Consider the following 26,485-nt stretch of genomic DNA (forward strand, 5'->3'; position numbering starts at 1 on the left):
TCTTGAGGTTAATCATTCATTTTTGCTTTTAAATATGCAGAAAGAACGTTAACCCCACCAGAGCAAGGGCTACCTTTACTCTTCCAGGCTGCAACTGTCCCCAAGAGACAGACAGGAGGGCGAAAGGGAAAGGGGGAATGAAACGATGAGAAGGGACAGGGCTTACGTTGACACACAACTTGAATGAAGTAGTTTCCTTCTGTCCCCCCTCCATCTACGCAGAGCCATCACTGCCTTCTGCCCATTACCCCCAACAAACTGCAGGGACCAGAACTTTCCATATAAAGTTGATGAGCAACACGGAAGCAACCACTGAAGACTCTACGTTCTGTTTCGTCATATAACGTTGGACTCCCCTCTTTGGTCACCCCTAGCTCACATCTCATTTTCAATTGGCAATGGAGGAAGACGGCTACGGTTGCTAGCTAACACCAAGAAAGGAAAAAAGAATGTGCTTTACCAATATGGGGCAAGTTCCTTTTATGTACAAGGCACTGAGTGCTGTGTGCTATACGAGAATATACATAATATAGTGCCGGCTCTCTAAAAGCTTGGCTCTAGTAGGTAAGATTTCTGTATCAAACACTATAGTGCAAAAAGGGAAGAGTTACGGCATCTGCACTAGTTGGTTGGTGCCCCTGCACTGCGGGTATTAAATTTTTTTAATGTCGCCCCAAAACAGGTGAGATGTACATACACCTAGATAAAGGGAAAAGCATGACCCAGGAGAGGGAACAGTGTGAACAAAGACAAGGGAAAAACGTTTGTGCCAATTTTAGGCCAAAGACACTACAATAGATTGACCGAGGACTATAATTTATGTTTTTAAACATTTTAAAATGTTTACTGAGCCTAGAAGAATTATTCCACAGGAAGAGTTTAGTTAATCTTCCATCATGGGGCACACAGCCTGGCCTTGACATCTGCTGTAGGGACTGATTCAGGAAAAGACAAACTCACTCCTGGTCTAGTTCTAGGCTCAAAGTTTCAACAAGGATTAATTTTAAAAAAGAAAATAAAAAATGCATCATTCATGGTCCTTCTTCCACTGTCGTGACAGAAATGGCAAAGCGTACACACAGGATATGCAATCAAATTAAAAGCCTGAAACATTCTTATCCACAGCTCTTGCTATGTTATGTAGATAGAGAGGCAAAGACGGTAGAGTAAGACTGTCAGCCAAAGGGAAAAAACTCCACTCACCCAACCCAGAGGCGGAATTATCCCAATACAGCAGGATTCTGACTGAAGGAAACATGGAAGAATAGAAGGATCTCACTAAGGAGTAACACATCCCTCGTTAGCTTAAAAGAAACCAGCATTTTTGTTACCTTTGGTGGCTTTCTTATAAAAGATTTGAAAGAGAATATACCGATTGATCCAGGCATTGTGTCAATTTGGAAAGTTCTGGGACGTCACATGGGTATTTGGACTAGAAATAGAGAACCAAAGCATGGTCACTGAAGGAACAGAGTGCCACGGAAGAGTCTAAAAGGTATCTTTAGAGATCCAAGTATTAGATGAATGGGCCATCTGTTTGGGGAAGGGATTTCAAAACCTTTTGCAGCCAAGAGCTTTCAAAGACAGAATAAATATTTCCTTTTGCTATATGGCCAAGACATAATGCCATGAAATGAGAAGAATAAAAAAAGAGAGAGCCAATCCTTGGGTTATTCATTCGCTCATTAACTCAATAAATATTTATTAAAGTACCTACCATGTTCAAAGTATTGTGTTAGGTGCTGGAGAGGTTACAAATTTTTAGGAATGTAAAATATTGTAGCTAGAAGGCATTTTTAGAAAATTCCAAGAAAGAGGAAGACATGGGACCCAAGTAACTGGAATTAGCAAAGGAGTGAAATGAGACGAAATCTCAGTATGATAACTGTGCCAGGTGAGTTTGAAGAATTCAGTACTTACCAAAACATTAAACAGATAGTATGACAAAACATCTACTGGCATAGAGATATCACTATAGCCTGATTCTTCTATCAATAAGAACAAAGAAAGGCATCTATGAATTCCTGGCGGAGAGGGAGAGCTACACAAGAAAGTCATGGTTCAAATACAAAGCAAGCTAAAATGGATCTTTGGAGCCTGTGATGAAGGAGCATCTCGACCTGACGCTGACAGCTTTCCCTTTCCATTGACATGGGTTTAGTGATCACAGTGGATTATCCAGCCATCCTATTTGGTCCTGCAATAAATAACACATACATACACACTGTTATGTACTGACTTTCAAAATTGATAATCACGGGTCAGCAAAAGCATGGTAGGTTTATCAAAATTACAGATAAGTATGTAAACATTATAAACTTCAAAAATATGAAAGTAATGATACAGTTGAAAGAGAACTTTAATTCCCTATCGTACATACTGAACGTCAAGAGACAGTATCTGTACGTTGGTTATAAAGTTAATGAAAAACAAAACTAAACGTTAACTAACAAAAGTTAGCCAGAGTGAGAAACAGTGTAAGACAGCCAATTCCACATTTTTTCTTAACGGAAAAACTGATGAACTTAAAGACGTTCGATGAAGAAACAGAAGTATTAAGCATATGTTCAAGAGTTGAGGAGGTAACCCTTTAAAGAATATAATGCAAATACAGTGAAAATTAGTTACTTTTAAGAAATGGAACTTGGGGTAGGTGGCAAAGCATTTTTCACTTTCCATTTCAGATCCTCAACTGTGTGAATCTTTATTTCCTCGTACATATATTAGTTTTGTAATACCAATAACAAGATGAATAAGATACTTACACGAAAAGATCTCCAGGACATACTACGAGTACAGTAATCTATATAATAAAGTCCCTTCCGTGCGTTTTTAAAAGCAACAGCAACATATGTGTACATAAATTAACATAATTATATTGATGTTAATACTTACAAATGGACCAGATAGGAAAGGAAGGTAAAAGAACACTTCTAGATTGTATTCTACATACTTCCATATTGTTTGAATCGTTTATGTTGAGAATATATGTGTATTTATCTATTCATGGTTCAATTATTTTTTTCTCCACATTTTCAAAGACAAAAGATTCCATGACTGTAATTAGCAGAGATAAGCTCAATGGAAGTAACAACTGCTTTGGTCCCAGAAAAACCTGGATTCAAACACAAGCTTCACTACGTATGTCACTTTGAACAAGTTATTTTACCTCTCTAAGCATCAATTTCCTTTTCTAAAAGAGCTTTACTGAGATAGAATTCACACACCAAACAATTCACTCATTGAAAGTATACAATTCACTATATCGTAGTATATTTACAGGATTGTGCCACCATCACCACAAACTACTCAAGGCACATTTCCATAGCCCTAAAAGCAACCATGTATCCACTAGCAGTCAATCCCACATATCCATCCATCTTCTTCTCTGGGAAAAAGTGGGGATCAGAGGGCGAGGAGTACCTACCGTGTTTCCCCGAAAATGAGACCTAGCCGGACCATCAGCTCTAAAGGGTCTTTTGAAGCAAAAATTAATATAAGACCCGGTCTTGTTATATTATATTATATTATATTATATTATATTATATTATATTATATTATATTATATTATATTATATTATATTATATTACATTACATTACATTACATTATATATTATATTAAGACCAGTTTTACATTAATTTTTGCTCCAAAAGACACATTAGAGTTGATGGTCCGGCTAGGTCTTATTTTCGGGGAAACAGTACCCAATAGGCTGGTTCTGAGAAACAAATAAAATATGTCAAAGCCTCCAGAAACGTGCCTGGCCCTCAGCAGGTACTCATCCCACGTGTTTCAATTAAAGTTCGAGACAAAATGATACAGACCTAAGCAAAAAGACTGGATGTGGTGAGAAAGCATAAGAGGTGGGCAAATCCTTTCAACTACCTAGGAATGCACTCAGGTTCCTAGCCTCAAGAGCATATTCACAAGCCATGCCCTCTCCCGAACTCTCCTGAATACAAAACAAAAGCAAACCAGGCATCAGGTCCCAAACTGCAAGTCTGAAAATGTCAGCATCTGGGGGCAGAACGTCTCAGGAAGAGAGACGCACCCTCACCCTGCCAAAGCGAGTAGCAGGAGCAAACAGTGCAGTTGCCGAGAAGGTAAGAGAACGCCGGAAGTTCACACTGGACAAGCAGTTGAAACTAGACTGTCATGTTTCTACTTCTCAAAGTGAAAATAAACATGACAGGTGCTCATTTGGCTGTTCAAGCACTTTCCACTTAAATGGCAATTCCTCAAGCTTACCGACTGCAGCCTGAAGTTATAATTTATTACTGTTTCTGTATTATTATTCCCTGGCCTTGGCAGAAAGCAGAACATGGCACCTACCTTTCAAGACCCATGAGAGGTAATAAAGTATAATTATTTAGAATTTATGATTAAGCCATAAATTACAGGTACTTTTTACTTCAGTTGGTCAGTCAGAGGTTGGGGGAGGAAGGGAGTGGGGTCAGAGGAAAAAAAAATAACAAAAGCCTTTTCCTTTGAATAAAACGTCTAAAACAGGGCAGGATGGAGGCACACCTGGAGGATTTACTAAGATACCACAGTCTCAAAGTCAAGTCCCTGAGGAGCCTCAGTTCAGAGACTTTAAACTCCTAAAGGTGTCTGTTCTCCCTGCTCAGAGGGCAACTGACCAACCAGAGTGGCTCTTGCTGCCCCCAAAGAGAAGCATGCCCTGTTGTCAGGTTGGAGCACAGCAAAGGTCCCCAGGACTCCGGGCCCTGCTGCTCTGAGTCGCAGGTATTACAAACACCATGAACCTCACCTTGAAAAAGCTCCTGGGCAGACTGTCAGTTCAGCCTCAACCAGGGTAAGACTGTGGGTACCAAGAGCTCTGGTTCAACCATGGCCACATGTGAACTCTTCGCAGCCTCAAGAATCGATGGGTAAGATTTCCCTTTCCCATGGCTCCTTCATGAGCTACGGAAATATATGGAATAGTTCGGTGCAAAGCCGGCAGAACGTGGGGCAGGAAGCGGGATAAGAACACAGCATTCGGCACTCTTCTGTCACCCCCTCGCCTCACTGGTTCTCGGATAACCATGGCCGGGCCTAGTCTTCATCATCCGTCCCCACATTCAATCACCGTTTGCAGCACACTTGCCCGCCCATTTTCTTCTTAGGCCTCACAATAACCCTGGGAAGCAAGTATCATGCCCACTGGTCGGCCAGGGGGGCAGAGACTCAGAAAGGCAACAACAATGCAGTGAGTCCGGAACCTGGTCACCTGACAGAAAACCCATGGCCTGTTCAGGGTTTTACCCCAAACTGTTGGTGAGGTAAAGCAAAACCAAAACAAACAAAGATTACGCATTTCGATTTACATTGCTTTCTCTTTTTTTGCAGTGGAATTTTCACTGGGCAACCGTAACTTTGAAATAACTGATTGTTATAGTAACACCAGATATTTGAAAATGAGTTCAGTTGGATTTAAGGTAACAAAAGTAAAGACACCAGAGAGAACGGAGTCATGAACAGTGACATGTAAAAAGTAATAATAATAAATTAAGCGGTGGGGGGAATGGTGGGGGTGCCCCAATTGTTTACCTAGCATTCACCTTTGTCCTGAAACACCCCACCTCCACACCCGGCTCCTGCTTAAGAAACATAATTTGGTTGATGTCCCTTGAACTGCATAATCTGTTCCACTAAAAAAAAAAAGAAAAACCCATAGTTTGTCTCCAAGTCACTTTTAAGTCCCTAACTCCCAGGTTACATTCAGTCTATGGAAAACATCTGTGGCAAAGTAAATCATCCTACTCTGAAAAAGACCAGAGTATATTTTTTTCCTCTAAGTGTGTTTTGAAGTCCTGGTTGGAAAATTAGTGAAAATTGTAAATCTGTTTGCAAATCTAGTCATGTCTAACTCTGAGATTAGGGCAAAGATTCCAATTTAAAAGTAAAACCGTGACAACCCCAGTTAAGCGTGTCCTCAGGCATTGCCAGCAGGGCCTTCAGTCACTCCCACAGGCAGTGGATTTATTACAGGCACCCGACAAGTCCCCCATCAGACACCCCTGGAGTATTTACTTGAGACAGCAGGGTTCAGTCTGCACTTCCTCTGCAGACCAATATATTATTATAAATTGAGCTAAACTGTTTCCTTTTCATAAGTGCTATGAAGTTCAGATTTCAGATATCAGCACTGGGCCGAGGTCCTTCCACAGAGCTCCTTAGAGGACTTGGATTTTCCAGAGTCAAGAGAAAAGGGAGCATTTGACCATGGTTGCTTTCATTTTTGTTTTGTTTTGTTTAAGAGGAGACGGAGGAAAATTCATTTTAGAAATCCAATATGACATCTTAATAAGAAAATATATTCTAAATGCAAACTGTGGGTACATTGTGCTGTGCTTGGCCCGTCAGTGGGGTACCAGCTATTTCACCTATATCTGAAGGCAGGAGTTGGGAAATCAGGAACAGATAGTATGTCTTGGATATTAGCGCCTATAAAATAGTAACACTCACTTAGAAGTATTATCACCTACAATAGCTAAAGGGACCCAATATGTATTTAAAAATGTATATGCACTATAACAAAATATTCAAAATACAAATATTCAAAATGTAAATATCTAATATTTTCCTTAAGGACAATGTAATTAGTTAATATTTTCATTATTAATCTATTTCAGAGGCAAGAATAAAACTTAACTTTAAAAACAAATTGAAAAGAAACAAATGGACTGTTGTCCTCTTATTTTTCCCTTCCTGAACAATGCAGTCCCAAAGCCTGTAAGTGAGGTCGAGCATCAATGCTGAGGGAGGGAGAGGGGGCATGCAGAAGCCCACAGCAGAGGCCAGCGCCGAGGAGGTGAGGAGGCATGGCCCAACATGGGGTGGCAGAGCCCCAGTGGAACAAAATGCCAAGTTCCAATCCATGCTTCTTATCAGCTGTGTAACCATAGCTAAGTAACTACATCAATCTAACCTTGATCTTTTCTTTTGCAATATAGCTAATACTACTTTTAGGGTTATTTAAAAGATTAAAAGAATGCTTGACTTGTTACTCCCCAATAAATGTGGTTGTTATTCCAGACATATATATGTGTAGGAAAAAAGACTGAAAAGGAACATACCAAAAATCCGCATGAAGCAGATTTTTATATTTTCATTTCTTACTTTTCAGTTTCTTTTCTCTACAGTGAGAATACATTACTTTTCAAATCAGAGAAGAACACATGAGATGTTAATAAATAAATGAAAGGTAGCTGAACTTTTACAGTATGTATTTACTGCTTTTATCTACAGAAAATTAACAAAGCTATCAAAAATGGCACCATTCTGACTCATTTCTTTTAAAGATTCAATTTGTTAATAGAAACTCCTGAACAAAGTATCTAAAGGAAAGATGTTTAAGTGGCTGAAATGAACACCCATTGATCCTCAAGGTAAATATCCGTATCTGACATTAAAAAATGAAATAATACCGTTTCCCCAAAAATAAGACCTAGCTGGACAATCAGCTCTAATGCGTCTTTTGGAGCAAAAATTAATATAAGACCAGGTCTGATATTATGTAAGACTCGGTCTTACATTATAGTAAAATAAGACCGAATCTTATATTAATTTTTGCTCCAAAAGACACATTACAGCTGATTGTCCAGCTAGGTCTTATTTTCGGGGAAACACGGTACCTGTTTTACCTACAGACGATACTCAACAATGGGGCAGAGAATTCAGAATAGAAACTTGGTATCGGAGGCCTGGGAGAGGCAGAGGAAGATATGAACTTAACCTAAAAACATTCCCACACAGAGATTTCAGGGTATAGGGAGCAAGTCTGAATGATCCCTTAGCGGGAGGAAAAACGCTTTACGGAGGTTCCACGACTTACGATGGGGTTACGTCAAAATAAGCCAATCGGAGGTTGAAAATGTGTTTAATAAACTCACCTACCGAGCCTCACAGCTTAACCTAGCCTTCTATAAACGTGCCCAGAACACTTACATTAGCCAATCATCTCACACAGTGTACACTGCAGCGTATTGGTTGTTTACCCTTGTGGTCGCCTGGGTGACCGGGAGGCGTGGCTTGCTGCCGCTGTCCAGCAGCATCAGGAGCGAGCGTCACCGCACAGCGCTAGCCCGGGGAAAGATCAAAATCCAAGTACGGCTTCTACTGAAATGGGCACCACTTTCGCACCATCGTAAAGTCAAAAAATTGTGTAAGTCGAATGATCCTAAGACAGGGGCCACCTGTAGAGAGACCCTGGGACCCATCCTGGTCCCTGTTCTGCCTCGTACTGAGTAAACCGTAGGCAATCACTTAAGAAAAGCACAATCTGCATGAGCCCGGTGGCTCACAGGCTGCTTGGAGACTGGATGAGCTGGCTTATGGGAAAGTGATGTGTAAACTGTAAGGCCACGTGCAGAGGGAAGGCACTGAGATTTAGGGCTTCCTTCGGATCCTGTTCAACAAATGCAGGAATCAGCCCGTGAGAAGAATTTAAGCGACAAAGGGACACAATATTAAGTACCAGGGAGTCACACTGTGAGAAAGTGATTCCCTACAAAATGACCTTCCAACCTTCCTGCTGACAAGCAGGACATCTCAGGGAGGTACCATTATACAGTGGACACCTCTCTAACAGTTACTAAGCTCCCCTTTTAACAAAACCAGAAGAGAACTCAGAAACAGGACCTTCAGGGGGAAAAAAAAAAAAAAGGTTGCAGGCACTTAATACTGTTTTACTTTCTCTATAAAACTCTTCTAATTATGCCAAGCGATACTGGTTTTGCACTTAACATAGTAATATAAAATCTACTAAAATGAATTCATTCCAGTAAAAGGGAAAAGGTGACTTTATTTAGAAATATTATGTAAGTGACAGTAAGGTAGCACAGGGATATGGCAAGAACCTCGGAGCTGATGTGGGAAGGAGTGAAATTTGGAAAGTGCTTAATGATGTAATGGCTGAACTTGCAAACTGTGAATTCCTAGAAGGCAGGGGCCAAGTTTTCTCCATTCCCAATGTCTCCTCCAGAATCTTATGCAGCATCCAGAGCATGTACTATGAATGCTCAATTGGGAAATAATTATTGTAATAAATACTTGCTTTGAGTCTTGGTGCTTATCAGCTCTAAAACCAACAGGTGAGTAGAACCCCCAGGTAAGAGTGAAACAAACCCTGAATAAGCAGGAGCCACCGCCAAGGAGAGAGCAAATCCTGAGATGCTTAGTGAGTAAGAAAGGATGCTGTTGGTATACTCCCTGTGCATCAGAAAAGAAGCAGGAAAGTCCAAAAACAAAACAAAAAACTTAGAGCAAATAAGGGAAAACAAAGCCCCACAAACCCCACAGCTTCAGCTGGCTTAGCCACAGCTGAAATACTGCTTCCCAAAGAACTAAATGACAAGTGCAGAGAAAAGCCGTTATCAGGTCAGCTGTTCTTGAGAAGAAACTAAATTCAAAACTGACAAAAAAAAACCCTCCTCAGTGAGAACTTATATCAACAGGGAACTATTTTTAAAACTTCACACTGAGGGGGCAGCGGATGGCTCAGTTGGTTAGAGCAGGAGCTCTGAACAACAAGGTTGCCAATTCAATTCCCACATAGGATGGTAGGTTGAGCCCCGTACAACTAAAGATTGAAAATGGCGACTGGACTTGGGAACTGAGCTGCGCCTCCGACAAGTAGATTTGACAATGACTTGGAGCTGATGGGCCCTGGAGAAACACACTGTTCCCCAATATTCCCCAATAAAAATTTTTAAAAAAATGAAAAAAAACAACAACTTCACACTGATAAGTTGATTTTGATGACTTAGTAGCTCTGATGAGGAGTCCTGAAAATTGTTTAGCACATTTAGGGAACTCTGTAAAGACTGAGAATGAAAAGAAAAGCAACTTTGAAAAATTAGCATTATCTCAAAAAAAAAAACTAGTTACATAGTTACATGGAGAAGTTTTACTATCACTGTGAAATACTTGAAACATATTTGAAAAGATATATTCAAAATATGTACCCAGTAATCTAAACCTTACACAACAGAGCATCAGCAAAGTTTTGATACAGCTAATTACCAAGCATAAAATAGCAATCTCCTTGGTGGAGGGGTATTGCCAAACCAGGGGTCTCTATGTCCCACGAGATCTTGAAACCAACGTGCCAAATATCAGGATCTCTGCCTTCAAGTTGAGGGTCCTCCTCATTTTCCTCTTCCGGGCCTGTTAAAAGAGAGCAGAGTGACCAAACAGGAAATGTTTCATCTCAAGTTCTGACTTTTACAATAGTTATCTTAGGAATAATTTAAGTTTTAATAAAAATATCCTCCTTTACATCATATTTATTAAAAAAAAAAAACATTCTTTAGAATATTTTTAACATCAATTTATTTTTTAATCGAAACATCTTAAAATGGTGAGGAAATAACCACAGATACCAAGGAAAATAAGATTATTTTGTTCAACTCCAAGCAAATAAATTAGAAAATCTCAATTAAATGGTTAGTTTTTAGGGATGTATTAATTGCCAAAAGCGACATCAGAAGAGATAGAAAAGCTAAACAAGACACAAAAGGTATAGAGGAAGTTGTCAAATTGCTCAGGAAAATACAGGCCTACAGAGTTTCAAAGGAGAATTCTACCAAACAATTAAGGAACAGGTAATTTCAACACACTTTAAATTGTTTAAGACCATAGAAAAAGAAAAGTTTCCAAATTCTTTTCATGAAGATAAAATAGAATAATATGTATCAAAATCCAAAGAGAAAACACACACAGAGTCGCAAATACACAAATGCGCATGCAGTCACCCACCTGAAAATCAATGCAAAGTCCTAAATAAATATAAGGAAATAGAATCCAAATCCAGCAGGATATTGAAAGAATAACCATCCACAATATTAAGTAGAAATTATTCCAGAAATACAAGGACAGTTCAATATGCAAAACTTATACTTAACATTAATCATATTCATAATTTTTAAAAATCATGAGTCACCAGAGATACATGAAAGTATTCAATAAAATACATCTTTTCATGATAAAAACCTCCATAAGATAGAAATAACTGGCTATCATGTTCCTTAAGATGACAAAATACTGATCTATCTCAACTCCAACCCCAGCATCATATTTTAACAGGGAAACATCAGAATTAGAAAACAATGTCCTTAATCACCACAATGACTAAACATTATTCTGCGAAGAATAGCCAACACAATGGTGCCCTTTGGAGTTGCGTAACAGAGGAGCCCCAATTAGACACAAAAAGAGGTAAAAGGTTTTTTAATAAGAAAAAATATTCTTTTGCAAATATGATGTTTATCTGCAAGTGAACCAGGAAAAATATAATCTCAAGCAATAGGCAAATTCAGAAAATTCTCATAAAAACATCTAGTAAGATTCTGATATGTGCAATCTCTCTGTGAAGATAACCTTTAAAATATTAATGAAGAACACAACAGAATATTAAACAAATGTAATGACATATTAAGTTCTTGGGAAATAAGACTGAACATCACGGAAATGTCATTTCTCCCTAAATTCATCTATAAATTTGACACGAATAAAAATACCACTAGGATCGATTTTCAGATGAACAGGGTTGGTAACTAGGCCAGCTGATTGTCCAATTCACATGAAAACATAAACAAGCAAGCACAGCCAGGAAATTTTTTTTTTCACTATATAAAGAGCTCCTACACATCAATAAGATAACATCAATAATCAAATAGAAAAATGGGCAAAAGTTATGAAGGCAAAACACATAAGAGGTAATAAAATGAGTTTGTAAACCTATAAAAAGATGTTCAAACTTAGTCATCTAAGAGAAGTTCAAATTAAAGCCACAATAGATATTTTTCACCTATCAGATCAGGAAAGATCAAATACTTTGATAAAATACAGTGTTAGCAAAATGGCACACTCCATCTCTGTAAAGGACAACTTGGCAATACCTATCAGAATTGCAATGCACAAACTCTTGGAACTTAGAAGCATTCCTCAGTTCCACTTTAATGAATATATACTAAAATTCCTACTTGCAGAGGTTGCAAAATGACTTTTGAGCAAGGATATATATTGTGGCACTGTTTACATGAGTGAAAGATCATAAATAACCTAAATGTCCATCAATAAGTTTCTCATTAAATACATTATGAGATGTCCAGGCAATAAAATACTACATAGGCACTAAAAGTAATATGACTATGAACCAATATAGAACTACCTGATATATTTTTAAGAGAAAGAAACTAATAGGCTATAATTTGTATGAAAAATACAAAGACACACGTGTTTGTATATTTGTACCTATATTTCAAGAAGGATACACTAAACTGATTTTTCTGAGAGGAGAACTATGTGGCTGGGTACCGGGGTGGAAAAGACACATAAAAGAAGCAGAAAGGACACACAAAAATTTGCCTACACTAACAGTCCTGCAGGGAGACGGCCCTCCATAAAAACTTGTAAAAGCTCATTTAAGGAATATTTATTGAGCACTTAGTATATACTAGGCACTGACGCAGGCACGGGGGTAAATCAGTGAATGAAACAGCTATGCCCCAGGGCAGCTTTTCATCCAGTAAATGTCCATCAAGGATTACAAGTGAGAGAACACTTGAAATTCCATTAGACTTGAAGCCACTAAGACTCTGATCTTTGAGGGCAGGGTTCATTTCTCTGTTTCATCCATTTACAGCCCTAGTCACTGGCACACAGAAAGCATTCAAGGAACACTTGTACTAATTGCTCGCTTCAAAACAAAATGTTCTTTCAGTTCACACCATTCACAGTCCTCGCCGTGCTGGATGGCAAGAAAAGAAAATGTGAATTCAGGAAGAAGAAACAAACAAAAAAACCACCACAAATTAAATCAAAGAACATAATAAGGCATGCCACTGCTAAATTAGTGCAGTTCTCAATACTAAGAAGTGTAGAGAAGACAGTGTAGAGAAGAGAGGGTTCAAACAACCAGGGCAGAATTCTTAGAGAAGATCAAATTTGAAAGACAAGTGGGGTTTATACTCACAGAGGTAGAGTAAGAAGTGATGAGGGAAGACAAGACGCAAAGTTGTATGTGATCGAAATGAACACTAAAGCGTGTTTTTACTTAGGCTGTATCACGTACATGTCACGTACACAATCCAGAAGTACATGCATCGAAGATGGCATACCCCCAACACAGCACCCCTAAATCCAAATGCCTTACTCTACAGTAACTGTGCACAAGGATCAAAGGCAGTACAAGAAAGAAAACAGGAACTCCCCTTTATAATTACTCATTCACATGACTTGGCACAGGTATGGTGAAAAAAATCAGACCAGAAATTCAAGTTCATGGTCTCTTCAAGGAAGGAATGGTACTAAATGACCTTTAAGGACACATCCAACTTTGGACAGTCTTCAATTCCCTAAGTTTGAATCTAAAATCGGATACTGCCATAGGAACAGAATCTCACCTTTTCTCATATCTGTAGTTATTTCCGATAGATGTTTTCTCAAATACTCTTTAGTTAAGCCGCTTTTAGCTAGAATAAAATCATACAGTGAAACGTCCAAAGCCATTTTCTAGGTTAAGCCCAAAAACACTTTCAGGAGAGTCCTCTCAAACAGGGACGACAAATACCTTACATATCAAGGGACCCAACTAATTCATTGGTTGTGTTTTTTCTGAGCCCTGGTGGAGAAGAATTTTGCAACTGTCTCCAGGCCCCGCAGGAAAGACGGTATGATCAATTACTGATGTGCGCATGGGCACTAGAAGGGTTAGTTAGCGGCATCAGAACTGGATTATTTTATCTCCATCTCATGACATTGCCCAGGAAGTTCGTATTTATATGTAATACACAGCTACACCTAAGAATACTAGAATTTGCAAAACTAGATCCCATGGAGCAGAAAGGAGCTCACAAAGGTATACAGCTTGATCTGTACTTGGTTTCCTTAAGATATCTAAGTTAGCTGCCCACCGATAAATGTACTCTGCATAAAATTATACATTTCCAGCTATTCTTGAATTACAGTGTCTGCTATCACTGAGCCGGTCACAAGTGGAGACAGGTAAGAAGTAGCTGCCCCTTGCACACAAAGTGGAGACAGGTCACCAGTGGAGACAGGTAAGAAGCAGCTGCCCCTTGTACACAAAGCATGGGTTCTCTGCTACTGGCCACCCCTGTCAGCCACGTCACTCATCTGCTGTACCTGTCTGGTCCCTACAGGCATTTAAGACTCTGACCCTTGTTCCAGCCCACAGTCAGAGCAGGCCTGTCACCTGCTTTTTACAAAGTTTAACTGGAACACACTCATCACGCCCATTCATTCACACACTGTTCATGGCTGTGTTCACACTTAGCAGTATGAGCGAATAGCAAAGACACAGACAAATGAGGCCCACAAACCCGGAAATATTTATTCTCTGTCCCTTTAAAGAAACATCTGCCAAGCCCTGCTCTAGAGTCCTGATATCCGTGATCTGACAGAGATCTCTACTGCACATATAGTCAGGAAGCCCAGGCTGGCTAAAATAGTGGTGACGTAATGTGACAACCAGCTACTCGTGGAATGTGATTAACACTAGCATACAACACAATCATTCCTGCTAAATTATCTGATGTCCAGATCCACTGAGCAAAACAATACTGATCTGAGAAATCGTATGTTCCTATTTGTGATACCCCAAGGCATCGGGTGGCTTCATTCTAGGGGGACCCACATGACAACAGATGTAGCCAGTAGCACGTGAAAAAACAACAGAAATAGTTTAAGAAGTTTTTTGCTATTTCCCTCTCTGGTCACATCAATTTAACTGTACAAGAAATGATTTTAAGCTACAGAGACAACGGTTTTCATACCACTGAGTATGGTTATGCTAATACGTGGTAATCTTTACAGGCTACCAGGCGGCTTGACTGCTTTCCCGTCTCACTTTCATCCTAGCACTTTTCTCAATATGGCACCAATAAAGTCTTGAACGACAAAGAGAGACAGTAATTGCAATCAGTGTTTCCTGATGTGTCCCATAAATCCAGCACCTTTGAAATGCGCTCATTAAAATAATGTTTTGCTGAAGGTTTGTTTCCCCCTTGGGCTGAGGAGGGAGGAGGGAAGCTGTAGGTCGGATAAATTTTTTATTGCATAAGTATAGTGTTGCTCACTTGCTCAATAAAATCAACTTGTAATTATCTGTTACGACTGCAAGTGATTAGTCTTGCCCCATGTTATTTTGGAAACAAGCAGGGACGGTAGGCTCCTACTTGCCTCTAAGCCTCGGTAACACTGGAAGGATTTTAAGTGTCTCAGTGTGTTTGGTACATTCCCAGCTCCCACTAACCACATTGTTTAAGAAGGAAAAGATGGGACAAAATCCAAAAGAATGCAAAGTTTAAATGTAAGTTATACATGTCTAAGACTCCCTCCACCCCCGCAAAATTAGCCAATTTGATTTTTTATGCTCAAGTTTTTAGAAAAAAATTAATTCCATTTAATAAAAGGTAAATGCCATCAAATATTTTGTTTACATTTTTAAAGCGATATGCCACCATTACATAGGAAAAAAAGATACAAGCCTGAGCATGAAGGAAGAGATGACAGTTCTAATCAAATAAAATATATCACTTGAAATTTTGTACCATATTTAATAATATACACCATTAATACCATATGTCAGTAATGTCCCTGATATGTAAGTATATATTCATCAACACCACACATTAAAAAATAGCCCTATTTCTTTGGCCGAGCGCTAAGATTTCTAAGACTTTGGCCTTGCAAAATATTTTCTCTGCCCCCTTAACCCCACGCCTAGAGAGGCTTAAGTATTAATAGCAGGTCCCTTCCTATCCACGTCACAGATCTTGAGGCAGGAAAAACCCTGAAGTTACAGATGGGCAGCTGGTATGTGAAGCCTAACGATGGTTTCTCTGTCCAGCCCTGATCTATGACATTCCAGCGTCTGGGACGGGGAAACTGTTTTTAAAGATGGAGGGAGAGAAAAAAAAGAAAAGAAAGATGGAGGGAGAGAGAAGGTGAAAAGGGAAGGTGTGAGGTTTGAAAGACACATTCAAGGAAGGCAATGGCGGGTGGGTGTATAAGAACATAAACGATTCTGAGTTGAACAGGTGCCCCATGAATGTCATGGACTTGCAAGAGAAGAGGCTAGAGAGGTGGAGAGGCTGGGACACGGAGGCTTTGTGACCAGCAAGGAATCTAGACTGCTACTAAGGACAATGGCGGACACTCAACACTTCCTCACAGGGCAGACCTGTTGTTCAGAACGATCGCTCTGGGGGGCAGAAGCTTCCATGTGCAGACTTCGTATCATTTTTCTGGGCAGGTTTCCAGAGTAATGGCAAACGGTGAAAGCTAAAGAACATTTGGGAAACACTCCGGAAGGACTGTATCCCTAGGGAAGGTCAGGCAAGGAAAATCCTCCGCGGCAGTTTTACAAGGTCCAAACGCTTTCCCTGTTGGTTGTCACGCCTGCGGCCGATACTGAGCTCCCCCTTCATTGATTCCATGAGGACTCAATGGCCTGGGAAGAAAGAGAATTCAGGTAAGTTAGAAGGGAAAAAGGTCAAGCTCATAAGTCCAGCTCGGAATCTGTAACAAGAAGCTGCGCTCAGAAGCCTTAAGACAAGCAATTCAAGACAGACATAATCTCTTTTCAGAGAAAAACTGTAAAATTAATTATAAGTTCTCTGGGATTTCAGGACAAAAGGTGAAAACTCCTTCCCGAAAAATCTAAAGTCCTTCAACATCATTCTGGCTCTGTCAGCTTTCAGATTAACCATTTGGAAAAAAAAAAAAAAAAAGAAGAAGATATAAATATTCACATATATAGCAGAACCTCATTCCATCAAGTTTCATGGACTTGGTGGAGAAAAGTGAAAGTGAGAAAAGGACAGGAAAATTGCTCTTAGCTAAAGCTTCAAAACCACTATATTATCTAAAGTGTAATATGAAATCAGGAAAGGAAGCAGAAATACTTCTGAAACAATACATCCTCCAAACCAAAGCTTCTAACAATAGACACAGCAGTTCCTCAGGAAAGTACAAAGACAGTTCTGGACATTTACAGGAAACCTTTATGTTGTAAATAATACAGAAGAAGACCAGAACCAAACTGGATTAATCAAAAGAGGATTAGTTATTTGTTCATCTAGCTTCAGGCAAAGCTTTATCCAGGGCTCAAAGTATGTGTTTAATTTCTCTTCCCAAAACTCATGAAAAAGAAAGAGGGTGACCATAAAAGCTAGAGGGAAATCATTAGGAGGCCATGAGAAGTTGGTTTTCCTTAAGAGAAGAAAGCGACAGAAGAGCCAAAAGATGAAGGACCAGAAATTGGAAACTGATCACACTACTGGTGTTGAAACAAGGTCCACTTGAAGCCAATGAAACCTCTGGTCTCAGTAGTGAGATAATTCCTCGTCTTTTGAATTAAGCCTATTTAGGTCAGATACTTGCTACTTGAAATCAAAAGACTCTTCACTCTAAGCAGATATTGTAGTTACAGAAATCGAAGAGTTACTGGAGAGTGATCGCAATGCAGCTGAACAGCACATACTACTCAAGAACAAACAATGCGTACTGATTTGGGGCAACAAATAGGGATTGTCCATTACATGCAGATACAAAGAAGGATCGAGACACAAACCATGCCTTCAAGGAGCTACAATTCTAATTCAAATATGTGTAAAACTAATATATGGCCTTAGAAGTCAAGACAGTTGTTACTGCTGTGGAAGAGAGTGCTTCTGGGGTGTTTATATGTTTTATTTATTGATCGGTGTACTAGTTCCATAAATATGCTCACTTTGTGGCAACTCACCAAGCTGTTCGTTAATGATCTATGCTATATTTCAATACTTAAAAATAAAAATAACCTCAATAGACCAGTTGGAAGATAATGTTAAGGAAATTAGAGAGTAGATTAAAAAATACAAAATATTGAAAATAAGAGAATAAATAAGAAAATTAGAGGGACCGTCCAACAGGTTCTAGAGAGAAAATTTGAGAGGAAGAAATAATTAACAAAGTAATTCAAGAAAACATCCCCCCAAAAAATAAAAAAATAAAATGAAATATCCCACATTAATGGATATGGGTTTCCAGATTAAAAGGATCTACCAAATATCAGTATAATGGATTAAAAAAATCACTGTGAAATGATAAAACATTAGGAAAAAATCCAACAAAAAATAGTCACATAAAGGATAAAGAAAAATCAGAACTCTCAACACCAACACTGGAAGATAAAAGACTTCGGTGTAATGCCCTCCAAAGAAAATTTGGAAGAAAAATCATTTCCTACCAAGATTTCTATACCGAAAGGATCTATTCACGTCAAGGTAGAATAAAGATAATTTAAGATATTCGCGGTCTCAACACATAACCAGTTAAGTATCCTTTCTCAAGAAAAATTAAAGGATATATATGCTCCACTAAAATAAATAAACAAATCAGGAAAGAGAAACACATGGGATGCAGGAATCTGAGTCATCAACAAAGCAGATGAAGGGAATCCACCGGATTACATTGAAGGGATATCATAAAATGGGACATGTGTGGTCGTCTTCTCTGCAGAGCCACCCCAAACGTCAAATCCCACATGGGGGAAAAAAAAAAAGCCATAGAAGGTAACCGATCCAGACCGCAGAAGATTTGAAAACTCTGGTAGCTATTTCTCCATGACAATGAAATGGACAGAATATCTGATGGTTCTGAAGCTCTTGAGAGATTTAGACAATTGGTAGAGAGCATAGGATTTAACTGGAGATAACTACATAGAAAACTACTCAAGACCACTATTAACAAAGGAAAAAACTAAGAAGTCATAAAGAAAAGGAAAGCCAATCAAAGTTTAAGACAAGATTTTGAGTGGCATTTCCATGGACATGATAACTATAAAGGCTGAATGCTGACATAACCAAAATTACAACGTACCATTATCACAGGACTATGGGGAATCTGAGGGGGGCGCATGTGTAGACAGACAGGGAGAGAAAAGAGGGCTCAGTAAATCCTCACTTTCCATATCAGGAAGCCAATAATAATGCCCAAAATAATGCAAGTATGTTATTAACGATCAAAATCATTACCTGACAGAAAAGAATATAAATGATTGCCTCTGGGGAAATGAGAATGGGGAGAAAAGGCATCAATAACTGCTGCTTTTTCTTAACAAACCTCACAGAAATAGTTGACTTTTTAAAATTATATGAACGTGTAACTTTAATAAAAACTAAAAATAACGTTCATTGAATACTTACCATGAGCTAAAATAAACACTTGTTATATTCTTAGCACTTTACAAGCATTTAATCCTCACACTCCCGAGGTGGGATTCACTTGGTTCTTATCACTATTTACACATGAGAAAACTGAGTCAGGAAGAAACTGAACTTGCCTAAGGTCCCACAGCTAATTAATAGCAATAGGAATGATGTCATTCAATAGCACAGGATTAAACTGCCCAATTATGTCACAGACGATACAGCTTGCTCCACACCAATGCGTCCTCTTATCTCCTGCTCCTCTTCCAGATTCCCTCTACGTAGCGCTCTCTCTCTCTCTCTCTCTCTCTCTCTCTCCTTCTAGTCTTTGCTCAAATGTTTCCTTTGAAAGGAAACCGGACTTTCCTATTTGAAACTGTAAGCCTGTGTCTCAGCCTTGTCACACAATCTACTTAGCTGATTATTTTCTGTCTGCCCTTGCTAAAACATAAGCTCTGTGAGGGCAGGGACTTTTGGTCATTATTATGTGCTCAGCATCTAGAATAGTGCTTGGCAAAAAGTAGATGCTTACTGTTAACTGAATAAATAATTTCAAGGGGGTAAATATATATATGTATATGTGTGTGTGTGACTTTTAAGACCAAATAAGTTTTACTGAGCAGTGTAAGTGACTTCAAAACTAACTGACAAGACACAGTATGATACAATAAAATAAACAAGGTACATGAGCTTTGAGACCTTAGCCAGGAATGCTGGGAGGCTAAGCAAAACTTTAAATACCACAGCATTTTTCAGATGAATGTCCCAAAACTCTAAGCTGCAATCACAGCGTAGCTTTTTTCACGGTCTCAAAGATGACCTAAGAATTACAAAGCTACTCAGTTCAAAATAAAGATTTAACAATTATGGAAACAAATGTCCACCCGTAAGTGGATTCAACTTTTCCCAAGTCAGAGACATGAATGGAAATTGTAGAGTTAAAAGGAAATTATTTCAAAGTCCCTGCTTTCTAGCCTCTCTCATATACAACAGGAGACATGGATGGGCCCTGCTTCCTTGTCCTCTTTGGCCCTTCACGAGAGACCAAGAGGATAATATCAAGAATCTGCAACATTTGGCAATATGGTGGCACTTAAATATCCTAAGAATTGTTTTCCCTACACAGACAATGTCACAGAAAATGCTTCCTTCCAAATAAACAAAAAAGGTGACCAATAGTTATTGTTTAAGTGATGTTTTTGAAGGTGGTCCAGTCTAAGAACAGGTATACGAGCATATTAAACAATGGGTTTGTAATGCCGTCTCTGCTAAAATTTGCTTGTTTTTCTTTTCTTTCTTTCTTTTTTTATATCCAGGAATAACAAGCAATTGCCAGCAACGCTAGAATAGGAAAATCAAATACTCTGACTATTTACACATGGTTCCCCAAAGCCGTTCCTGATTAAAAATTGTACCATTTCAATCTTCCTACTGGAGATATCCATTAACTAGAAGTGCTTGTGAAGCCAATGAATTTAGTACATAATTACACGTATCCTACACGAATTACTTCTCAGTGACCTCCGCTCAGAAATAAACCAAAGGAGGATGATTGACTCATTATAAATCTACATGAAGGTTTCACTGGGAAACGGTATTGAGAGCAAAGTCCTGAAAGATCTTAAGCTTTACCTGAATTTAATTTCAGCAGAAAGGAACCACTTCTTTTCTGAAGTTCCAATGCATTGACCATGAGCTTTTCCTGTAACATCGAACGCTCTCCTGTCACTAAGTGACTATGTGACCTTGGACAAATCACTTCCATGCTCCCCTCCTCCATATTTTCATCTGTGAAATGAGAAGCTTGAACTAGGTGATTTCAAAAGTCCCTTTCAGATCTGACGTTTTATCATTTCATCATTATAATCACAAGAGCACACCTGGTCTCACCTATCCTCCCCAGGCAACAACGGCATTTGATTTACCTTTGGAGTCTCCATCCTAGCTAGAACAATCTGTTGTTCGGCTTTGGGGAACCATGTGTAAATGTCAGAGTACTTGATTTTCCTATTCTAGCTTTGCTGGCAATTGCTTGTTATTCCTGGATACGCATAAAATTAGCAGAGATGGCATTAAAAACCCATTGTTTAATATGCTCCTACACCTCTTCTTAGACTGGAACACCTTAAAAACATCACTTAAAACAATAACTACTGGTCACCATTTCTGTTTATTTGGAAGGAAACGCTTTCTGTAACATTGTCTTTGTAGGAACAATTCTTAAGGTGAACTGCCCTTAGCAAATGCTCAACAACCAAGTTCAAGGGCAGAAAAAGAACAGTCCAGTTGTCTGAAATGCCCACTCTCTTTGCTCCCTTTTAAGCCCTTCCCAACCCCAAACATGATTTTATCCCAAAGGGCTCTCTTCAAGTCGTCCTTTACTTACCTCTGGAGGGAGGATAAGGTGACTAGAGAAACAGACATATAACTTGTCACCTAGAAGAAGGCACTTGGAAGAAATGCACCCACCAAAAAGTTTCAAGGGACATGCTTTGTACACCCTCTGACCCAACATCACACACGTAGCCAAAAACCTAGAGAAAAGTTCCATTTCGTGGATAAGCTAATGCATTCAGTCATCTGAGAGCCTGTGTAGCAGCTACAGCAGAGGCTGTGGGGAGAAGGGAGGGTGCGGGGAGAACAGAGGGTATCAGGATCTGCCATAAAGAGCAAGTAGGACACGCGCCGAACCCACCCGGAGCTGGACATTTCAAAACCCCAAATCCCAGAGGTCGCTATACTACGGGGATAGGAACTAACTGCTCACAAGGCTGAGTTCAGCCTCAGCTGTTAGGACTCTGAAGCCAGAATGTCTGGGTTCACACTCTAGCTCTACTAATTAATAGCTGTATAACCCTGGGAACATTCACCATCCTTCTGTGCGTCAGTTTCCTTATCTGTAAAATGGGGACAATGGTAGTTATTTCGTTCACGGGGTTGTCGTAAAAATGAAATGAGTTAATACACTTATACCAGTGGCTGGCGCATAGCAGGTGCTCAAGGAAGGAAGAGCTCCCCAGTATTGCTGCTATTATTCGAGTTCTGAGAGTCTCGGGGTTTAAGAAAACAAAGGACTTACGCTGCTCTTACAGATTCGAATTCTGCAGTTCCCTCCTCTATGTGATAATTGCAAGGATAAACCTTTATGTATTTACGTGTATGCGTACACTTTATCAGTCTTCACTACTCCTGACCGCAGAAACTATTCATTAAAAATGTAAATTCCTTTCTGAAAGATATTCTAGATTTCAAAAACGACTTGATCACCCACACTCTGGGAGGACAATAGGACCATTAACCTGGGGCTGAGAGTACCTGGGAGCACAAAGACACCTTTGTAGCAAGCTGAGCTATCACATGCTGCTGCCTCAGTTTCAGAGCGTTGTCTCCTTAGGAAAGAAACTAACAAACGCCATTGTTGGTTCACTTCAGAGTTCTTGGATGTGATCGTTCTTAACCCCCTGGCAAAGCCTTATTAAAGATCAGAGGATCTGGGTTCTTTCCATTAGGACAGCATCAAATCCCCTCCAAGCAATTTTCTGAGGTCAGCGTCATTATTTAAGACGCCAGAGAAAGCAGTGAAATTTCCAACCGCTGAACTCATTCCTTGTTTCGGGCGGAAGACTTAAGGTAACGTTAGAAAATATTTCAGTTATTCTGAGGAAATTTTTGAGACTGGGAAATGGTAAGAAGTTTAAAGAGAACCATGAGAATTTCTTTAAATCCCTTTTCCAAAACAGTCGTTTCAGTAAATGAAAAACAAATAACAACAAAATCCCATTTAAAAAATTAGTTGTCAGACAACAATAACCCTTAAAAGTTCCAGTTCAGTTCCCTGATGGGATATCTACAACTCCCGTTTTCCAAATATCTTTCAATAAACAAGTGGAAGAGAGCCGACCCCGTGTCTTGTATTCCTGTTTCAAATGATCAGGCAAAAGACAAAGTCCACAGTGGTCACGCTGTCCTGTCCTGTCCTCAATATTGTCAACTACCCTTTTAATGGCCCCGTTCTGAAAAACAATGAAGACCCCAAATGCCCAGAAACTGAACAACAGAAGGAGGGAAATTTGGGTGGCACGTAAAACAGATTCCAAGGGGACCAGATTTCAGAAAGGGCAAGGACCAGTTCACCACAGCCACCCAATTAGGTCAAAAAAACCACCGAGCTGATGGAGGGGCTGGAGACTTTCCTGAGAAGAGGGAATGTCTGCCTACAAAACCCACCTCCACTGCATCTGGCGAGGTAGGACAGTAGTCAAAACTGTATAAAGGCAAGAACACGTCCATATTTCACAAATCACTCCTATCAAGACAGTGATGTCAACCATAATAAAATATTTTGGCAAAACTGGAAATGTGCACCTGTGGGAACCTGGAAAGATTTGACAGATTTTTGTTTTCCCAGCCCTTTATCAGCAAGTTAATTATAGCAACTGTACAATCTACGCTGAGCTTTACAGAAAGGCAGTTGGCTGCATGAAACCAAGATGAGGCTCTCCTGGGCCTGGGAAAGACAAAATGACAGCAGTGCTTACACGTGAAAATATTCTATCTGCGTACAGTCCAACAATGAGCCAGACAGAGCAGCTAGAGGAGAAAGAGAAATGTATATTCTGCAGCTCTGCGGTTGGGGTGAACCTAACAAGGACACACAACACCCCTGTAGTACACACACACACACACACACACACACACACACACGTGCACACGTGCTCACGGATGCGTGCTCTCCAGAACCTGCGCCACTCTGGTCGTGTGACACTCAGGGCTGCTCATCCCCTGGGCAGACTGTACCTTCGAAGCTGTAACTGTACACGGCCACCGCTGACCTTTCCACCAGATTTTCGTCATGATGCCAGCTCACGGCCATTTTCCCCATGCCAAAATAAGGTTCCTCTTTCAGATATGGCATTTTCTGGGGATCCATGAAATTCAGCAACGTGACGTTGTATGCAGACCTGTTCTTAATGTCCACTTCGTCCTGTCCGTCAAAGGAGCCCATGCCAACCCTGGGGAAGTCAGGACCGATGCACAGAGGCACGGCATCAATGCTGCCCTTGTCTTTGGCGACGAGTTCCTCCCACGCCTGGATGGTCTCGACCTGCAGGTAGTCGTTGAGCTTGAGGAAGGTTTGACAGGCGGCAGCGATTTCAGCCTCGCTGTATCTCGTGTTAGAGCCCTTCATGGGCCAGGGCACCGCAAAGAGCCTGGTGTTCAGGTACTTGTAGGTGCAGCCTGGGTTACCGATGAGGATGCGAGAGACCGGAGTAAGTACATCTTTGCCTTGGACCCTCACCAGGTCCCGGAAGAGGACGCCATGCTTGTGCAGGGCGAGAAAGGCTGCTTGCACCTCCTTATGGAGCCCCTCGGGGACGCTGCCAGCTTCTCGGAGAACTAGCTTAGGATATTTCAGTTGCCACTAAAACAAAACCAGAGCAAAAGTGTTTATGGATGGCATTTGTTTCATTATTTCCAAAGGATGTATGTTTGTGAGCATTAGGGGGGGAAAAAAACAAAAACAACTGTCCGGTGGTATTTCTAAAGAGGATTAGTTTCTCTCTAGCCTAAAATAGAAGACTAAATAAAACAAATGTCATCAACTCTCCAATCAAGATTTTCAAGTCCAAATTCAATTAAGAATCGTTCATATAAACAAAATAATATAATTTGGGCTGTGAATTCTCAGGCTCCCGCTATGACCGCTTCTCCCCACTCTCAATCTGTCTTCTAGCCTTTGGCCCTCCAGAAAACACAATTGTATTGACTGACTGCTTATCACCTATGTAGTAAGTGCTTACTTACTATGTGCCATGGACTGTTCTAAGTGATTTAGACACATCAACTCACTTACTTCTCACAACTCTACATGGTAGGACTATGCTGGTCTCCAGTTTATAGAGATGAAAAGACTGAAGCCGAGAGACATTTTTAAAACTTGCCCCAAATCACTCAGTACAGGAGCTGGAACTTGAAGCCACTGGGTTCTTAACCACTACATCACACTGCCTCTCAATAAACAACAAACTCGTTTCTCCGTGAACACATTCACTGAAAGAGAAATCACTTTTCTCTGGGAGGCAGAAACTAAGTTCCCTAACCACGAGAGACAATTTTGTTCCCAATGATAATACTGGTGTCTAGAATATACTCACTAAATTGTGAATGAACAGATGAATGAATGAGTGGGGTATTCCACTGCAATTTAGAAAGTGGTAATAATTTTAGCTGGTGGTATTGGAGGACAGTACTGTAAGATAATTCTCTATAACACGGAAATAAGTGGGTTTATTGATGTCACTTAGACTGCATTACCTTTTCAACCACCACTTCTGGCCCCTAGGACTTGACATATGAATTGGTTTCGAGCCAGAGTTCCCTGACTCCAAACAATGAAATTAACTGTTTTTTAAACCAACACACAGGATTTTACATTTACCCCGATAAAGTTTAGTCTGACTGGTTGCTTCTTAGTATTGTGTTACTGACCATTTTTGACACGCACTCATTGTATATTTTCATTCAATAATTATCATTTATATAATAAACAGAGCAAGACCACTTAGCCTCCCAGACATTCTTTTTTTCATTCAAAATATGTCTGTAGAGCACCTACGAAATACTAGGTAGGGATTTAGGTTCCTGTCCTCACTGAGCTTTCTACCAAATCAGGTAAATAAATAAGGAAAAGGAACCCCAAATTGTGTTAGACAATAGCCCAGATACAAAGCAGTAGGAGATGTGTCATTAGCACAGGAAAGACTCTCTGAGGAGCTGGCATTTAAGCTGCATCTTCCAGAAAAGAAGGTAGCAGCCATGTGACAAACCAGGCAAAGAACTTCCCAGGAAGAGGGACTAAGAACTACAAAGGCTCTGAGGATGGAGACCAGCCTATTCGTTCTAGAGACAAAAAGGCCACTTGACTAGAGAGCAAAACGCCAGAGGCACAAGAGGTGAACTTGGAGGAAGGCGGAGGCTGGCCCACACGGAGCCTGGGAGGACACAGTCAGGACTCCGGACTTTACGCTAAGGCCCTGGAGGACGTCACGGAGAGAAGAGTAATTGGATTTTCATGGATAGAAATCACTCTTAGTGAAAATACAGGGCATGGATTAGAAAGAGGCAAATATGAAAGAGGAATATCCTATTAGTAGGTACTGTTACAACCATCCAGGAGAAAAGTGATGATGGTTTGGATGAGAGACAGAGATGAATGGACAGATAAAATACATATTTAATAGGGAGAGTAAAAGGCTGTGC

The 26,485-nt window shown here is 39.9% G+C and overlaps 1 protein-coding gene across 4 annotated transcripts in view; it reads right to left on the reverse strand.

Annotated features, from left to right (window-relative positions):
• Positions 1-26,485, reverse strand: part of FTO (FTO alpha-ketoglutarate dependent dioxygenase) — a 338,798-nt gene that overhangs the window by 211,514 nt on the left and 100,799 nt on the right. For all 4 annotated transcript variants that reach the window (XM_019732370.2, XM_074314872.1, XM_074314874.1 and 1 more), the window contains 2 exons: positions 24,023-24,647; positions 10,032-10,175 (listed from right to left, as the gene is read on the reverse strand). In XM_019732370.2, coding sequence (XP_019587929.2) covers positions 10,032-10,175; positions 24,023-24,647 — 769 coding nt within the window. The remainder of the gene's footprint in view (positions 1-10,031; positions 10,176-24,022; positions 24,648-26,485) is intronic.

The sequence above is a fragment of the Rhinolophus sinicus genome, linkage group LG11 (assembly GCF_036562045.2).
Source record: "Rhinolophus sinicus isolate RSC01 linkage group LG11, ASM3656204v1, whole genome shotgun sequence".
Taxonomy (NCBI): Eukaryota; Metazoa; Chordata; class Mammalia; order Chiroptera; family Rhinolophidae; genus Rhinolophus; species Rhinolophus sinicus.